The sequence below is a fragment of the Amia ocellicauda genome, chromosome 2, assembly GCF_036373705.1.
Source record: "Amia ocellicauda isolate fAmiCal2 chromosome 2, fAmiCal2.hap1, whole genome shotgun sequence".
Taxonomy (NCBI): Eukaryota; Metazoa; Chordata; class Actinopteri; order Amiiformes; family Amiidae; genus Amia; species Amia ocellicauda.
Window position 1 is genome coordinate 42962914 of NC_089851.1, and position 19056 is coordinate 42981969.

At 39.1% G+C, this 19056-nt stretch overlaps 1 protein-coding gene across 1 annotated transcript in view; it reads left to right on the forward strand.

The window, feature by feature from the left end:
• Positions 1-2638: 2638 nt before the first annotated feature.
• The window catches only part of cdh7a (cadherin 7a), an 88753-nt gene continuing 72335 nt past the window's right edge, over positions 2639-19056 (forward strand). Inside the window, exon 1 of the mRNA XM_066723975.1 lies at positions 2639-2883. Coding sequence (XP_066580072.1) covers positions 2665-2883 — 219 coding nt within the window. The 5' untranslated portion in view covers positions 2639-2664. The remainder of the gene's footprint in view (positions 2884-19056) is intronic.

Genomic DNA, 19056 nt, shown 5'->3' on the forward strand with positions numbered 1-19056 from the left:
TCAGTTCACTATTTGTTAGTAGGTCTCTGAGAAAAAAAGATGGTTGGAAAGTTAATAGTAAAGGAGAGGTTTCTGAAAATAGTTCATAATGACCCCCCAACCACAAGGACCAGGAAGTACCAATCTGAAAACTGAGTGTTGACAGATTCAGGACGCAGAGGGAATGTAGCAGAGGAGTTGCGTCTGATTCATCAGGGTCCTATTATCGCTAGGAGACACTATTAATATGTATAATGTGCAAATGCCAGAACTTTTGTTTCGCAGTGGCTGTGATAACTGCCCACGTTGCTAATGAAAGGAAAAAGTTGACCTTTACTGTCCTCCCCCCTGTTGAATATGGGTTAGGTTAGAATGCACACATTGACTCTTCATGGGAAGAATAGGTGTCTCAGTGTCTCAACCAGTCAGAGGCCTCTGCCCTGCTTGGATCACAGGTTGGGGCCTGAAGGAGGCCTGTATTGGCCTATAGCCCAGATATGAGGGATGGATACATGAGCCTGGTATCACTGGAATCCCCAAAGCAGTACTGGGACTGTGACACTATTGTCTTGCTGAGTGTCTGGTGTCAAAATTGGTGTTATCAGTGGGAGCTCTGTATGCACAACTCTGTCTAGCCAACTCTACCTTGGGGCTTTGAATGTACAGAAATAGATAAACTCATATGCATACTTACATACATACATTCACCATATGCATGCCTTCTTTACTGATGGTAAAATTAACAATCATTTTGATGAATGCACTTAGTGCTAAATAGGGTGTGATTAAAAAAAGTGAAACAATGAATATTAATTATATTTACTGCCATGCCAAATTTAATGTGATTGCTTTAAAATTATATTCTAGACTTTGGACCGAACCTCCTTAAGAAGTCTTTGATAATGACATAATTAATACAAACAAAATATTTCACACAAATCTAGCAGCATGGAGTGTTTTGTCAACAAAATAAGCTTTGGAACATGGCTGTAAAAAAAAAAAAAATAGTGCTATATCTGAAAAATCTGTGGAATTAAATGGGTTACCACTACTGGATTTATGTTCAAAACTGTTGTTTAGATTCCTCACAATTAAATGTAAAGGATATATGTAGTTTTCTGGTAGATATCTTAAATACTATCACTTTGTTATAGTTTTTGTAGTTATTAAGAAATGGTAAAAGAAGAGAGAAGAAAGAAGTAGCACTGTAGCTCAGACATCAACACAAAGAAGTACAATATATGTCACATCCTATTAACTACTGAAACCATTTAGACAAATCTTTACTTTATAATTAGAAATAACCGTAGGGTCACCACAACGCAGTCTCTTGATTGATCAATCCTTTTTCTTTCACACTACATGAAGTAGTCATTAACAATATTCTCTGACTTGTGTGTGAAACTCGTCCAGCTCACACAGCTCTCGAGCCAGGTAGAGGTTAATAATTAAAGCAGGTTATAGAATAGATTTGTACCTCAAAGTGTTGGCTTCATTATAATATAACACCAGTTTGCATTGGTGGCAAGGTATTACTCTATCATGAGGAACCTAAGGCAAACTGTTCACAGGCCCTTTAATTATACTGGCATTCTGTTAGCTAATCAAAGAATATAGACTCGCCTAATAATGTGGAAACATTGAATCAGCCAATGAAACTCTGCTTGTTTGCACACACAGCTGTGTAGGAGGTCAGAGAGACTCCAGTCCTTCATGTTACTGACACCTCTAATGTGTTTTTGATATCGTAGGTGAGGGATATCTTCTCTGCTTAGATGCCTTGTTAATCATGTGTGAAAAAAGCACAGTTCCATTACCCTTTATTTTAATAAAATGGTAAGAGGGGGAAAAAGAGAGAAAGACGCACAATGTTCATAAAAAAAAATCCCCAAAAAACTAATTTCACTTATGACCTTGGGCAGCTAACAAAAAATCCCCAATACAGAAGCTGTATATTTCTGTATTAATACAATGCTTCTCATTTCATGGTCTTTAATCAGTTTGCTGCTGTATACTGGAGGGAGTTTTCTTCCTCCCCATACCCTCCCTCTCTCCCTTCACTAATACTGCAACATATTCTTATATTTTCTCACAGCTATGCAATGACACAGGGACACTTGCACCTGGGGTTCACTGAGTTCAATCCCTTGAGGCAGATGAATCAATCAACTTAAGCAATTTCTGAAAATGTGTACTGCAAATGCAAACTTTTGCCTTTTCCCCCCCCTGTCAAAAATGATACTGTATGTACTGTAATGTCCACTTTTTCAGTAGGTTAAAAATAAAAATAAAAAAATAAAAAAGGGTTTGTCTTTCAGCTTCAGCTAGGCTTGGTGCATTACTTGCTGCGTAAAGTACAAAATGAATGCGGTCACCAAGGTTATTCGCTGACAGCTGTGTTTTTTTCTCTCTCTTTCTCTTGATAGGTGCCTATTACAGCTTCTCATTTGTGAAGCCCATTCTGCAGCATCGACCTTTCAATCCAAGGCTCCACAAATGATTATCTCTTGAAATCCTGGTGCGAATTTTCTCTGAGACACACCGTCGAGCCCCCCAAAAAAAGTCTGGAATAACACCTTTATTGTTTTCAAAGTTCTTACCCCCCCCCCCCCCCCCTTTCTCATTTTTACAAATTGTATTTACTTTTGTATGATTGTTTTTTTTTTTTTTATAAAACGGTAGCAAATGAAGCCTGGAAAAGGAAACATCCAGAGTTTTCTGGGGATCTTAACCCTACTCCTTTCCCTGTGGGAGATGGGGCAAACTGAATGGTCAAGCTCAGGTTCACAGCCACAGCCCCACAGCTCAGGGTCAGTTCTGCGCAGGGAGAAACGAAGCTGGGTGTGGAATCAGTTCTTCGTCCTGGAGGAGTATACTGGCAACGATCCACTATATGTGGGGAAGGTAGGCCATGTTTTGTTTTGTAAAACACCTTGTGGCTAACTGTGGGGAAGATACAAGAAGGGCAGGGGTGGGGGTTGTGGTCTAAAGCCCTGAAGCGCATCTTAAGAGGGGAGGGTGTTAAACCTAACAGGAAATGTCACAAAAAAAAAAGAAAAAAAAAAAGAAAAAGATAAGCATCACACAGTTGCAGTAGAAACATTTCTAGCTGGGAGAGCACTCTCTGCTCATTGTGTAGGATGCTGGCAATTGGTCAGGTCAAGGGAATATGAAGGTCAAGTTTTTTTTTTATCTTCCTGACAGTTTTGCAGAAGCTCACTGCTGTGCATGTGAGTGGAAAAAAAAGAAGATCAGTATAGTTTGTTTCTTTTACTGCACACAATTGACTGCTGTTAAACTGACACAACACACAAGGGATGAAATGTATCATAGCAGTGGTGTGGTATTTGAAGGATGCCTCCTGTCTCCATGTATTAAGCTTTTAAGGGAAATTTTCTGTATGAGGCCTGGCTATCTATTTCTGAAATGTCCTGTAAATATTAGTATATTTTATGCATTTGAGGCTGAAGTACTAGACAGCAATAAACCGTAGGTTGTGGATTGATTTTTAATTCAGAAGTTCATAAGTGTTAGAGTTGTTTTCAAAGCTTTTGCCTTACTCAGCTTTTTTTTGGTAGGCTTGCCACATAACAAGCATTCTTACCTTACCAATAATAATAATTCAAACATTATATAGCCTACCTCACACTGAGAACAGCACCAACTCTGTTTCAATCACTTCTGTCCCTTTCTCCCAAAGTAATTGATGTGTTTCAGATAGAATTTAAGACCTGAAACCTAAATATCATGCCCTGAGTCATGGAAACTATAAGATGTTTGCAAATCATTTCAACAGCTGGTCAAGAACATATAAATCAAAATGTGGTGATATGATGTTAATATACATTATGCCATTATCCTTATGTGGGTTTTCTTTCAGTTCTAATTTGTTTTACACACTCAATTCTATCTATGTTCTCCTCAAGTGCAAGATTACATTAAGCCATACATTTCTTAAATTTAAATTCAGAATTAATTGTCATTGGCAGTAGCATGCCATGACCATTTACTAGGCCTGCATTGTAACTTGTCAACCCTTTAAAACTTGTAGAAACCGACAGATATCACTTGAAGGAGGCAATGCCTCCCAGAATGCGCTCAATCAAATTGATTTATGGTTGCTTTATTTCACTATGTTGCATTGCCCATGCCTGGTGAATTGAAACAGGTGACTGTGTTTGTCATGATTAGAAAAATGTAGGGAAATTTCATTAAACTGTTTAGGAAGAAAGCCACAATAATGAACATAAGGAAATGCAGTGGATTTAAACTTTATTGTAAGCAAATTGCTTGATCCATGTAACCTTACATATCTGGCAAGTAAAAGTGTAGTCTTAAATTACATTTACAGAGAAGGTCTCATGTTATCATTGAAATATTTTTCTTTTCACATTAGCCTGTTCCTGAAATCGGCACGGACATTAAAATAAAAGGGGATGGATTGCTTTTGTAAATGGACACATTACACTCACCTAAAGGATTATTAGGAACACCATACTAATACTGTGTTTGACCCGCTTTCGCCTTCAGAACTGCCTTAATTCTACGTGGCATTGATTCAACAAGGTGCTGAAAGCATTCTTTAGAAATGTTGACCCATATTGATAGGATTGCATCTTGCAGTTGATGGAGATTTATGGGATGCACATCCAGGGCACGAAGCTCCCGTTCCACCACATCCCAAAGATGCTCTATTGGGTTGAGATCTGGTGACTGTAGGGGCCAGTTTAGTACAGTGAACTAATTGTCATGTTCAAGAAACCAATTTGAAATGATTCGACCTTTGTGACATGGTGCATTATCCTGCTGGAAGTAGCCATCAGAGGATGGGTACATGGTGGTCATAAAGGGATGGACATGGTCAGAAACAATGCTCAGGTAGGCCGTGGCATTTAAACGATGCCCAATTGGCACTAAGGGGCCTAAAGTGTGCCAAGAAAACATCCCCCACACCATTACACCACCACCACCAGCCTGCACAGTGGTAACAAGGCATGATGGATCCATGTTCTCATTCTGTTTACGCCAAATTCTGACTCAACCATCTGAATGTCTCAACAGAAATCGAGACTCATCAGACCAGGCAACATTTTTCCAGTCTTCAACTGTCCAATTTTGGTGAGCTTGTGCAAATTGTAGCCTCTTTTTCCTATTTGTAGTGGAGATGAGTGGTACCCGGTGGGGTCTTCTGCTGTTGTAGCCCATCCGCCTCAAGGTTGTACGTGTTGTGGCTTCACAAATGCTTTGCTGCATACCTCGGTTGTAACGAGTGGTCAATTCAGTCAAAGTTGCTCTTCTATCAGCTTGAATCAGTCGGCCCATTCTCCTCTGACCTCTAGCATCAACAAGGCATTTTCGCCCACAGGACTGCCGCATACTGGATGTTTTTCCCTTTTCACACCATTCTTTGTAAACCCTAGAAATGGTTGTGCGTGAAAATCCCAGTAACTGAGCAGATTGTGAAATACTCAGACCGGCCCGTCTGGCACCAACAACCATGCCACGCTCAAAATTGCTTAAATCACCTTTCTTTCCCATTCAGACATTCAGTTTGGAGTTCAGGAGATTGTCTTGACCAGGACCACACCCCTAATTGCATTGAAGCAACTGCCATGTGATTGGTTGGTTAGATAATTGCATTAATGAGAAATTGAACAGGTGTTCCTAATAATCCTTTAGGTGAGTGTATTGATGTCTCACTTCCCTTTAAGTGATATCTATAGGTTTACTTTTTCTTAAGGAATGAAGGGTGATGATCCCATTCCATGCATGCCTTCTTATCTATCACACCACACCATTGTGGTAAAAGGCGGTTTTAAGTCTGTTTAAAGTAGATGTGTAATCATAAGACAAGGTTTCTCAGTTAATGTATGCTATTTTACCAAAGGGATGGACAACAACATGCAGAATACAAAAGACACACGTAATCACAATGCATATATTTGGTATTACAGTGTTTATTTAAAGGCCCATCGATTTTCAGAGGAATGCTGTGCTGTTCCTTCCACAGTGCAGTCTCTAGAGCAGTTGCTCTCAGGGGCCTCTGTTGGAGTTCCTTCCAGCAGCAGTGTTCAAAACCAGGGCCCCAAGGCCACAGATGCAAGGTCAATTAACTATTTTCTTCCCTTTCCTTCTTGAACCGTTGTGAAACATTCCCAGCTTTGTGGTTTGCTGTGTTTGGAAAATGCACAGGCCGTCAGCATTCACTTCCAAAATATCCAAAATATGCCAATGTGTCCCACTTGCCATTCTCAAAAACCAGTCTCTGCACAGCATTGATATATACACTCCCTTGTTGGTCAGAGAGAGAGCTCGTCCCACTGCTTTATGTCATACAGCATAACAGTAGAGAGATAATGAAGCTAAAAGACTTAAATGACACATTTTCATTGATTGCGTGCGTTGATATTGATTCATGTTTTTTGCAGACTTTTATCATGGAGTTGCCCTAAATTGTTTGTCAGCTCAGTCATTTGCACCAATTTAAAAAACGAAAGGTAGTGGGCTGATAAAAACTGTCTCACTGTCTTAGACTCTTTAAAACAAAAATAAAAAACTTTTGAGGGAAAATAATGAAGTCTTTGGAATTGAAATACATTGGACAACAGGATAACAACCGGTATTTGGGTACCGTTTTGAGAAGCGTTTGTGATCTGTTGTATACAACAAAAAGTAGTCTGAAAGGATCTTGCTTGCTCAATAGAAAAATAATAGCTGCAACTCATAACTGAAGTGACTAATAAACTCTAACACGAACTGACTGGAAAAAGGCCCTGCTCAAAGAGATGTGCCTTGCGGGAGCTGAAATCTGCCACGGTCTGGGAAAGGCTGATTGAATGTGACACAAGGTTTTTTTCATCCTCAGTTGGTTCTGGAGCCTGTCTTCTGTGGAAAAAGCAGAGGCTGCGGCAGAACACCTCTCACTTTCCCCTACCTGCTTCTGGTATACTGCTGCAGATGAGATTTCCCTGTTTTAATTAAATGAAATAAATAACGTAGCAAATAAATAAATAAATAAAACCGAGTTACTCATTATGATCTGAGACAGCCAAGGTGAATACTGATCTGACGAAGGTTATAGTACTCTGAGGCACAAGTTTGTTGTTTGACTGTTTTTGCAAAGAAAGATAAGGCAGCAGATTTTGATGACACATCAGATCAGGTGACCATTTTGTGTTATTTAATTGATCTCTGCCTACCTTCCTGTGCATGTCATAGTTCCCATTGTATATGGTGCAAATTAGCTGACAGGGCTATTTATGTCATAGCTGATTTAGATACCTCATAATGTGCTTCAACTTAATAATAATTAAATTGATTAATAATTAATAATTCACCTCCCTTATCTTCAGACTTCTGTCTTCATCACCATCATGACTAAGGCAGAAGGAGATTGATTTTAAATTTGTCCTATGCATGTATGATACATCCTGACATGTTTAAAGTGAGTTGCATTGGCTAGGACGCAAATAGCCAGTGTGACACCGCGCTGGGCGGCATGGTGAGGATCCCCAGACCCTGGGGGAGGGAAGAAGATATGGGCAGAACAGCTGACTTGACTGCCTCTATAAAACAGGGAAGTGATACACTTCCTGTTGTTGGGAAGGCAGGAGGTGAGCCTGAGAGGAGGGTGTGAAGGAGGTATCAGAGAGTGAGAGAATGAGAGAGATAGAAGAGAACAACGATAATGGAACTTTGCTTATGCACTATGACTTTGAGAATGGATTATGCATTTGGATTGTTGCAGTTTGTTGCAGTCAAGTGGGGGGTTGGGGGGTGTTGACGATCGGTCGAGTGGAGGGGGCGGGGCGTACAGACAACAATCGGTCTAGCAGGGGGGCGAGATGGACAAACAAACTGTCGGCCAGAGAGGCACTGCTGCACTGCAGGAGGGCACTTTCTGTGTGAAAAGGCAAAAAGGCAGGGGCTGTGATATGTATAGTTAGGCTCAAAGAGGAGTTTGTTTTATTTTACTCGCTGTATGTGTTTTTGGTTTGGCGCACTGTATAATAAAACACATATTTCCCCACATCCTCATCTCTGTGTTACTTAAACCACGGGGCCCTGACAGCCCCAGCAGTCCAGGCAAAACCCCCCACACTGCTACACCAGTTACCCCACAGATAGTATTAGAATGTTGATGAAGCTATCATTTTATTTCCTCAATTACACTTGTGCGAATTCACCCTGGTGAATTTCACAATCATGTGGAGAGCCATTACCGAGTCAGTCCTTGACTGTAAATTTGGGAAATGTTGCAGGAGAGATGGGCCTTTTGTGTGCAGTCTACAGCATTTTAAATGATGACGGGTCTCTGAACTCTTGGAAGGTGCTGTCAATTTGTAGTCTCTTTGGCATGTTTGATGTGTGCAGAGCAACAGATCCCATTAAGAACTGAACTGACTCCAAGGAGTCTATTCACCAAGATCTAATTAGAGAATTACACATCTCTGATTGCGTTGGTGAAGAATCGTATTCGACGTGAGTCACCCAGGATTTTCTGTATCTCAAATGGTTCGTTCTTCATTCTGGTGGACATGGGGATCCCCAGATGAGAGCATAATATACTAAGCAAACCAAAAGAAATAACAAAGCAGCTGTCAACAGCGTTGCTGAACTCTTCACAAATATAAATATTCTCCAAAATGCATATACATATGTAAATTGCAGCCTAAAAATTGCCTAGGAATGACTTTGTGGTATTCAGTCAGTAAGAATAAGAGACATTGAATGAGAGAGTTTGAGAGAAGTTGTAAATGTGAAGGTAGATGGCCCTTTTTCCAGTGAGGGTGGTAGTCACTAGGCAAAGGAGAAAGCAGAAACTCTGATAAAGTCCAGTTTAGTTAACATTATCAGTGTAAAATACGTTTTCTTATCACCCTTTAAAACGTCATAAAACTTTTAAGACAATGAACAAGAAAGAAATACATACACATGGAGTCCACAATATTATGGGTTGTAATGGAACCAGGCTGGGCATTACCTGTGAATAGTGAATAGCCACTGTAAGACGTTTCATAACCACCAGCTGGAGTTCAGCACCGGACAGCTCCTCCAGGACTCTTTCTCCTGCAAGAGCAGAGTGTGACCAGCCAGAGCTCTGCACAAGCCATTCATTACGTCTCTGAATCATTCATTGATCAGGGAGGTGCAAGATTCCTCACCAGGCTCCAGTCTCTCTTTCATCATCTGATGTAGCTGCTGCACCAGGAAAGAACAGTCACCCTCCCTCTATAAAGCGGGTATCACGCACAGCTGACGTGACTGTGAAGCGTTTGATCTGTGTAGAAATGAAAACGTTTGGCAAAGTAAAGCGAAGTGGCTCATATGCTTTGGGAAGTAAGAATAGATGTGGGCAGACCAGGCTCACTTTTCATTTTGGGTGAGCATGTTTGTTTTAAATGTCTTACAAAATGCAATCATTTACAAGTTAAAAGAAAGAAACTGCGAAAAAGAGAACGAAAACATTTGACAGCACTACACATTCTGTTATGTAATAGTAACACTACCTATTGTGATATAAGTACATTAATCAGTATATAACACTGCCCATATATTCTCCAGCAGTGATTTGCAAGAGAATAGAATGGGCCGAAATGCAATCTCTGGGTGCAACCAAACATGTCCTACTGCATTTCAAAATACGCTGGGTGCAAAGTAATGCAAATACCTCCGCAGGCCCATTCAACTGAATGTTAAACAACAGCAAATCTTAGTACACTATGGGGTCAAAATAATTGTCTTATTTGAGAAGAGGGTTAGCTGTTGAACAGTTGGTGCATTCAAAGATATGTCACATGATAAATTGTTTTGCTGTTAAAGAAAATAAAAAGTCTGGAAGAACCATTGGATTAAATCTGTATCATATTACATTCTCTGCAGCTCTTAGTGATAAACTGATAACAGACTTAAGCATTTTGTTTATAACTTTAAATAATTTGATGTCAATACTAAATCCTGGGGGCTGGGGTAACAATTTATTTATCTAAATCCACATCTTTTAAGTGTAACATCCTCAGCAGTCAACAGTGTTTGCTGACATCTCCATTTTCTTCCCCACTCTTCTCTGTCCAACAGCTCCTCGTGGACAGTGCAGCAGACAAGATTGCTTTACTGATTTCTTTGACATAAAAAAAAACAAAAAAAAAACAATTAGTAATAGATTGAAATCTGAAGAGTTCCAAGAATTTGCTGTTTAAAACTGACATACAAGAAGTGGTGGTTTTGGCATAGGAATTTAAAATCCATTAATTAATTAATTCATCCATCCATCCATCTATTCACTAATTTCTGAAGCCCACTTCTTGTCCTCTCTTGGTGGTGTTTCTGTATATTCTTGGAAGTAGCAGTGTCCCATTTTATTGTATTAATTCAAATTGTCTTTGGTACAGAAGCCGTTGTTTATGTGAATTGACAGAAGCTGGTGAGCAGTGTAGATAAAACTATGTGAAAATGAATAAAGAAATAAATGCATTTGAACCAGCCTTTTGATAGTAGATAGCAGATAGTAGAACTAGGGCATCTGAAAGACCACAGCTCAGGATCTACCTATTATTCAGCAGAGTGGAAATTTCAGTTCTGCTCTAGCTTCTGAATTGTGATAGGCCCTCCTTCAGATCATCTAAACATTCACTGTTTCATAAAGAGTGACTTAATAGTGGCTTAATTTGGTTGATTAGATTTTACTGTGGTCGAAGTTGTGCTGAATGCCAGTATTAGTTTTCAATGAAGAAGTAAGCTCATTCGTGTTCTTGGCTTTGCATTTTGAAAGTAATGACTTAACTGTCTATCGAACTAAGTAAGGGCAGCGTGGCGTCACATACAATTGTCTGCATTGCAGCCCCTTCTCTCTCTCTGTCGTCTTTACTGTGCTTTTGAGCTCTCCTACAGACACTTTTTTAACCTTGAAAGAAAAAGGCAGGAACAAAATGAGAACATAGCAAATTTCATTTAGAAGAGATAAAATCAGATAAAAACACCATGGTATTTCCTTTATTACTGCCCCGTTATGAACTTTTGTTTTGTGTCCATTGCTGTGACATTGCCTCCCTCCTGCAGATGTTGTTTTTCAGTTCTGTGCATGGAATCTAGCCCTCACAGAGACCTGAGGTGAGACTTATGATGACCTCAAGAAACACAACATATCCTCATGTGGTACTGTGGGATACTCTGCATCACTTATCAGATTCAGCATATTTATTTTCGGTATTGACCTACATGCCCTAAGTGATGGGGCCTGTGTGGTTGATATTTTGTGGTCTGCTACTCTTTGTGGATACTATAAAGCCCTATACACTGTCTACGCTGTCACAACTTAAAACGTTCACAAACTTACCAGTAGCAGTCAAATGTTTCACACTCCCCCCCGCAATAATGTTTGTTGATTTTAAGAGCTTACAAAAGTGTTGGTTATTATGCAAATAATAGTTGGGGTGTTTGCATTTTTAGGAAACTTGCTAATGAAAAACCATACACAGATTTTGTGTTTTGTTTGATTTTTTCTAAATTTAACCTGCTATTCCTTAAACCCTGTAACAAAAACAGCAACAAAACATGTTATATATATATACATAACTAAACAGAACCATATTTTGCAAGCCAAAAAAAAAAAAAATCATGTTGTGATAATTTGAAACCCACAAGAAAGGCAATGATACATCTCATACAGTTAAAGAAGCTTCACAAGTCACAATTTACAGATACTTTAAAAGGAGAATGTCACAGCAGTGGAGCAGACTTGTAATATTTAAAGTAAAGTGTGAGTGAACCTGGGAGCCACTTTGACAAAGACTTGATGGGTATTTGCTTGCATTGTTCAGTGCCCTATAATGAATTGTTTTTGTAGTGCATACTGTGGTTCTCAAATGACTATTTGCTTATCACTGTGTGTTCCTTACTAACAGCAATAACAGAGTGGCCCATTACACTTGAAGAGATAATGTGAAACATCAGTGCATCATTGTTTAATAACTAAAATCAGGGTTCCCACACATCCAGGAAAACCTGGAAAACCTTGAAATGCATTGACTGTTTTTCCAGTCATGGAGAACACATGGAAAATGTGAAAATCTATCGAATATCCAGGAAATATTTGAAAGGTCATGGAAAATGATGCAGTTAGGATACAAAAACATAAGGCGGACACGGCAACATTAAAGTCCAAGTATGGGGTATGTTCAATGACAAGCTAAAAGTTACTAAGCAGTTTACCCACAAGAACATACCCCACGGTGTCTTCTTTCCCAGTCTCGTTCTCCAGTTTTGACTTTCTTTCCTAACTCGAGCAGAAATGTGAAATGATGGATGTAAGTGACTATGCAAATACAAATATTTGTAACGGATGAATGAGACACTACTTCAGAATAAGTTCACTCATGTTAGCAAGCTTTCCTCAATCTGTTGTTCAGTTGTTTAATTATACCTAGTGATTTTGCTCTCTTGCTTGCCAGCTATCAGGGCGGGGTGTGTACAGTAGTTATGTTACTTTAGCTAGAGCCGTGAGGATGCTGATTTTGCTTTAGCTTAAAATTCCCCCCCCCACATAACCTGTGCACTGCACACATTTGTTATTTATTTATTATACAGGTTGCCCCTTTAATTTACGTGTAGGCCTATGTTTCAGCTATGGAGCAAATTATATCAAGCCTCTACTTTGCTGATCATCTGTGCCTCCCTCTAGACATGGTGTATACCCCTCCATTTAGTAGTAGCTCACATGAGAAAGGTACCATGAAATGTCCCTGCCAGGACTCAAACATATGTTCATTCTGATTGGCCGTGAGGAGTTGAATTATGATTGACTCTCAGTCCCGTCCTGCTATTGGCTGATGAATCACCTCCTGTGTTAAATGTTTTTGGCGGATTCTGCCACATCATTAGACTGCTAGCAGGTAGACGAAGATTATAAACTGTTGTTTTAGACATAAATAGTGTATTATATACATTTGTAATCATGCTAAAATCACTAGCATGATTACACACACCAACATCACTTTGTATATTATCCTTCATTAAACTACATTGAATATTACTGCTTTAAAATAACCTACAAAAACTAAACAGCGATTAGCTATCATCTGGGGAACGTAACATCCAAACTTTCTCTGTTGAATTATACTTTTGACTTGCAAGAATCAAAAGCTTGCAGTTTGCAATATTTTCTACATGTCTTTTGAAAAGTAACCGATACACAATGTTGTGTACTGTTTATCCTGTGTGTGTTTATCATGATGTTTGTGTGCAGTCTGCATGTTCTCCCTGTGTTTTCTCTCATTCCTCTGTTATTCTCCCAAAGCCGCTATAGACAATGTAAAATGGTGTGCAATACTAAATCAAATATTAACACCATATTCACAATATGTGTATGTGTGTGTATCATGTAGTGTGTGTGTACATACACACACATCTATCTGTAATTATTTATTGTTATAGTATGCGTTGTCCTGACAGGGATATTGTAAGCCATCTTGTCCTGACAGGGATATTGTTATATGTTTGTCTTTCTGTAATCTGTTTATTTGGTCCAACTCTGCATTCTCTTTAATTTATTTGATCCTCATATCATAAGTTATTGGTGGACACCTATGAGCAAACAATGGGTCAAATGTCCTCTCTTTGGAAACTGTCTTATGTTTCTAATTTTAACTTTAACTAAGTTTATAATCCTCGTCTACCCGCTAGCACTCTAATGATGTGGCAGAATCCGCCCAAAACATTTAAAACAGAAGGTGATTCAGCAGCCAATAGCAGGGCGGGAATGAGAGCCAATTATAATTCAACTCCTCCTGGCCAATCAGAATGAAGTGATGTTTGAGTCCTGGCAGGGACATTTCATGGTACCTTTCTCATGCAAGCTTAGTAGTACCTATGACCTGCTAAAACTGGTTTAGTGCGCATGTATGTCCAAACGCCTGACCCATAGGGCATAGGGGCAAATTATATATTTTTTTCCACTCACTATTATGCATAAAATGTTTCAAAATGTACATATGCGAAATGATGCAGGTGCAGACAAACATTTCTAAATAATCACATTACCCCCAGCCGCCTACCCCTTAGTATTGGTTTGACCCAGGTGACAGGATGTCAGCATCCAACACAAAAAAATTGAGGTAATCGTGAAAAAGCCGGCTGCTTTTTACTTAGTTACTGTAAGAAATAAAATAAATACTACTTCAATGCTTCATACATTTTGTGGCTCAAAATATTATTCTACTAATAATAATAATTGTGCGGATTTTTGCAACTATGCCAGTTAGGATCATTCAGTGCCCTAAAATTTCTACATTTTTAATTTCACATCAGGAGACTCTCTTTCACTTTGAATACTTCTCTGTGATTGACAAGCACCAGAAACTGTGTCTAATTTGCTGCAAATGTCGGTTGATGTGTGATTTTCGCAGATTTTCGTCCCATACTAGTGATATGTGATTGGGAAGCAAAGATATTGTGACAAACTGGCAATAGAGACTGAGCTGAGCCCTAGACTGATAGAGACTCCACTGTAGTTGTATTTTGTTACCCGTCCTATGTGAGTGTGGTTCTCTTCCTTGTGCTTGTGCACTGTAAATGTGTCCCTGAAGCCGAGCACCGGGCTGACGCTGCTCTGGTTCTGTACACGCTGCAGTTAGTGATTTGTTTTCTGCATAATGAAGCAATCTCTAATTCACCCTCACCCGATTATTTTTGCAAGAGTGTAACAAATTGTTTGATTCACGCATTTCAGGGCTCTGATTTTATTTAAAAAAAATATGGGGTAGACCGCCACCATGGCCTCCCGCATGCGACGCTTCGCCCTCACCCCCATCCTAATTCCTGGCTATGCAACTGACAGTAGCTTATACTAAATAACTGATGATTTTATAAATTGATTTATACTGAAATACAATAGAATTTAAGTGCGTGTAAATTAAAACATTCCAGCAATATTAAAATATCATGCAGGATCCATATTGTTTTTTTGTTTGTTTTATTTACTGTAAGCTAGAAAATGTGCTGTTACACAAGCCTGTCCACACTGCCCTGTATCCTGGGCCTGACATCAGACAGGTCCAAACGAACGCTCTATTACGAAAAGTCAAGTTCAGCCACTACAAACAAGTGTTTTTAAATATCATAAACATATATATAATCACAATACACCCTTCGATTATAAATGCAAAGCTCAGAGTTGTTTGAATAAACAATAAACCAAATTAATATAGTGTTTAAAAAGCTAAAAGTCTCGTATTATAGCGTTTTTAATTCCTGTAAAATGTCCCTGGAAGTTAAAATATTACTTAGCCATGCAAATTTAGCAAGTAGACTTTTCGTTTTTAACTTAAAATTGATCATGTAGACTGTATGAATAAATCGTATTTTTTTAAATTTATATTTTGCTAAAAATATTTTTTTTATATATGTTGCAGTTGCAGGATTTTGCTGACAACAATCTTTATTATTTTTCATTTGAATTATGGTTCTTTATTTAAAAACATCAGTTTTCTATCAACTTGTTCTATTGTCTAGCAAATGTAGACCCCATTCACACCTATTAGGCCGGCCCTGGGCCGCCTCAAATTTAGTCCGGCTTTTTTCAGACACCCCGTTCACATTTGCGGTTTTAGGAGCCTAAGTGCGTCACATATGCGGGCAAAAAGGCGGCCTAAATGAAATGCATGCCGGGAATTAAACGCATCTGCTCAAACAAACCAGTGACGCAGGACATTAGGTCTGTTACAGGTGTATGCGATGTGTTTATAATCACAACTTATTAATATTGATTGGCTATTGTTCGGTTCTATATTTTATTTGAAAGTAATCTTAACCCTTTGCAGCCGAAGCTTTCTAAAATAATTAAAAATGTGCCGGTTCAATGGGGAATCAAATTCATATATTTCCCTTTTCAAATGTCTGTCTTCGGTTCTGCAAGTCTAAAAGTGCAGTTATACAATTCACCCGAAAGCGAGGCACCTTTATTAGGACATCTGCATGAAATCACAATAAATCGTATGGATTAGTATGCAATCGTACTAATCGAGAGCAGCCTCTGTGATGCATCTATAGTTATATATCCTCATAGACAGCAGCGCTGCACTTCCTGCGGTTTCTGTTTTAACTTTATCTTCATCCACATTGTAAACAGCGCTTTAATTTCTGCATCGTCCCAGTTTTTACCTCTAATGCTGGCATTTGTGATTGTACTGCTCAGCTCAATATAACTGCATTTCGGATTGCATAGTAAATAACTGGTCTCGTATTAAAATGCACTGATTTGAATGGAAACCTGCTTCGGTTAAATTTAAATCGTTTTAATACAAAATTTTGATAATTAATAAAGTTACCTGGTCCCGTTCACAATTTCACAATGCTATTTCCACGTGTAAAATACATGCTGTTAAATTTCAGACTTCAATCATACTTAGTACAAGAACAAACAATAGCAAGTTTACCAGCTACACACTTTTATTTTAATCGACCGATTTAATCGTTTGAACTGTTTACATTATAACTCATTACTTAGCCTAGACTTTTATAATATATATAAAGATGTGAGCTAGCGAAATGTATCAGAACATTTAAGGCTATAGATCGATATGACATTCAAACAATACAGAGACAATACTGTGTGAGTTATCTTGGTGCCCGTGTTTACTCTGTGTTTATTCTGTGTTTATTCTCCGTCTCTCAGACACGCAGTCTCTGGGGGCGGGGCTTGAGTTGCGTCACACGCTGACGCTTTCCACCCGGCCCAGGGCCCAGAGCGTTACATTCACATTTAGGCCGCATTAGGTCGGGTTAAAAAAGATTTAGGCTGGGACGAAAAGCGGGACTAGTTTTGACCTGGCCCAGGGCCGGCCTAATTCTATGACCTCGTTCACATATGAGTTACGGGGTCATAGACTGATTATACAAGGAAACAATATTATGTAGTTACTGTAGAAAAAACGAATGTAGTTGCAGGTGGGAGCTTTTTAGATACTCTAGGTGAATGTGTGAACTGACAGGTGGCAATTTTAATGGTTAAAAACATGTGTCTTTGGTTAGTTTCAGTTTAAGTTACAAAAGATACCTTAGGTTTTATTTTATAAACTTTTCAGAAAACCTCATTGGAACTCTTAATGCCTTCTTAGTGAATGAAGTGGGTCCTCACCTCAGAACAACCTTTCCTCTACTTGTGGGTCAGCCTATACTGTAGTTCTGATATTTCAGTGATCAAATCATAATTGTGAAATTGTTTCGGTTATTGTATTTGTTGCAGGTGTGTGTGTGGGTGTCAAGTCAGTTGGTCATTCATTCATTCATTCAGTCAGTCAGTCATTATACTGTCAGTCAACAACCAAGGGAATATAGTTGGGGGAATAAAAACAATGGTTTTCTATGCTGGTGGTAGATGAGGGTGGCATTATAATGGTGGGTGGTATAGTGAGCGAGCACTGTATGTCCAAACACAAGTTATGGAAAATGTCCTTGAAAAGACCTGGAAAATTATTTCCTAATAAGAGTGGGAACCCTGAAAATAAAAACGTGCTGATGAAATAAGAATGTTAACACCTTGTTCAACAAAAACAAACTTAATTCCCTGGCATTTATTTTTAAACACCTTTTAAAGTTAAAAATGCTAAATCTTTAGGTAGATGGCTTGCTTTTATGTAAAGATAAGTTTAACAGGTTTAAACATATTTTTATTTTCTATGAACATATCTCCTTTAAATTGTTTTATTGGGTGTAATGATATGAAACTGAAATTTGCAGTAAAGTGGCAGAGAGGAGTTGGGGAGTTTGGGGACATGTAAATATTACATAAAGCATTTTCTTACTGCCAAAACAGAATATGCCTGGACAAACATGCAGGACTGCAGGAAAATCAGTGTGTGCTGCCTGTTTTAAAACATGTTTTTTAGTTTAATTACAAATCTCTGTGGAGACAAAAGTTTCAGTGGGATGAAGAGGTCCCTGTTATTCAGGTGTAGTTGACATCTATATTTTTGTGATTGTACAGAGTGAGAGAGTAGGAGTGAGAGGCAGAATGTATTATTTAGTAGAAGTAGCACTAGTACTGCAACAGTGGTGGTAGTAGTAGTGCTCGTATGAAGTTACTCTATCAAAAGTAGAGAGGCACTAATCAGTGCTTCTTCAGTAGCAGGCGAGCAACAGTAACTGTGGTGAAAGACGCAAAGGCTGCTCTTCACATCGAGGGTACCTGCCCCAGGATAAGGCATGCTCCAGCATGTCTTGGTCCCTGCTCCCCCTAAGATAGGAAACAATTATTTAACTGTAGAGTCTGTTCACAGTGTAGCATGGACTGCCAAATCCCCGTGGTGCTTATCACTAAAACTCCTCTAAAGCTGATGTATTAGGAACAGTGTTCTTTCCCAGTCATGGTCCTCAGGATCTACTCTGTCTTCTGCATTTTGTTCTGTCCAAGATCTTGATCACATAGGCTAATCACACCCTTCTTATATGCCTGATAAGAGCTCTTTTAAATCAATAAATTAATCAAACAATCAAATAAATAAAAAAATACCAGTGTTTCTAAAACCAAAGACCCAGGGCAGACAGAGCTGAGGGCAAATTAACAGAGCTAATTAACACAGAGGTCAATTAAGGGCTCAATAAATCTATGCAATCAAGAGTTTAGTTGAAAAGAAAACCTGAAAGAGTGCCAAGGAGGCCTGGGACCCAGGTTTGATTCCAGCCTTAGGAGTCTGCCTGTGTGGAGTGTGTCACTTCTCCCTTGTGGCTCTTCTCGCTCTTTTTGCCAGGTGCTCTGATTTTATCCCACATCCGAAAGACATCCTGCTTTGATTTTCTGGATATTCCAAATTGCCCTGTATCTGTGTGAGTGTGGTGTGTGAGTGTGTTTGTCCTGCCCTGCGATGGCCTGGTGTCCCATCCAGGGTGTCCCCTGCCTTGCATCTTGTGTCTGCCGGGGTTAGACCCTGTACTGGATGAAGTGGTTACTGAAAAGGGAAGGATGGCTGGAAAACTAGAAGACACAGTGGGTCCCAAGGGCCGGGACAGGGCAACACTGATCTACAGGAATAGGATATCTCTTAAAGTGAGCAAAGGCAAAGAGGAAGGTGAATGCCTTACAGG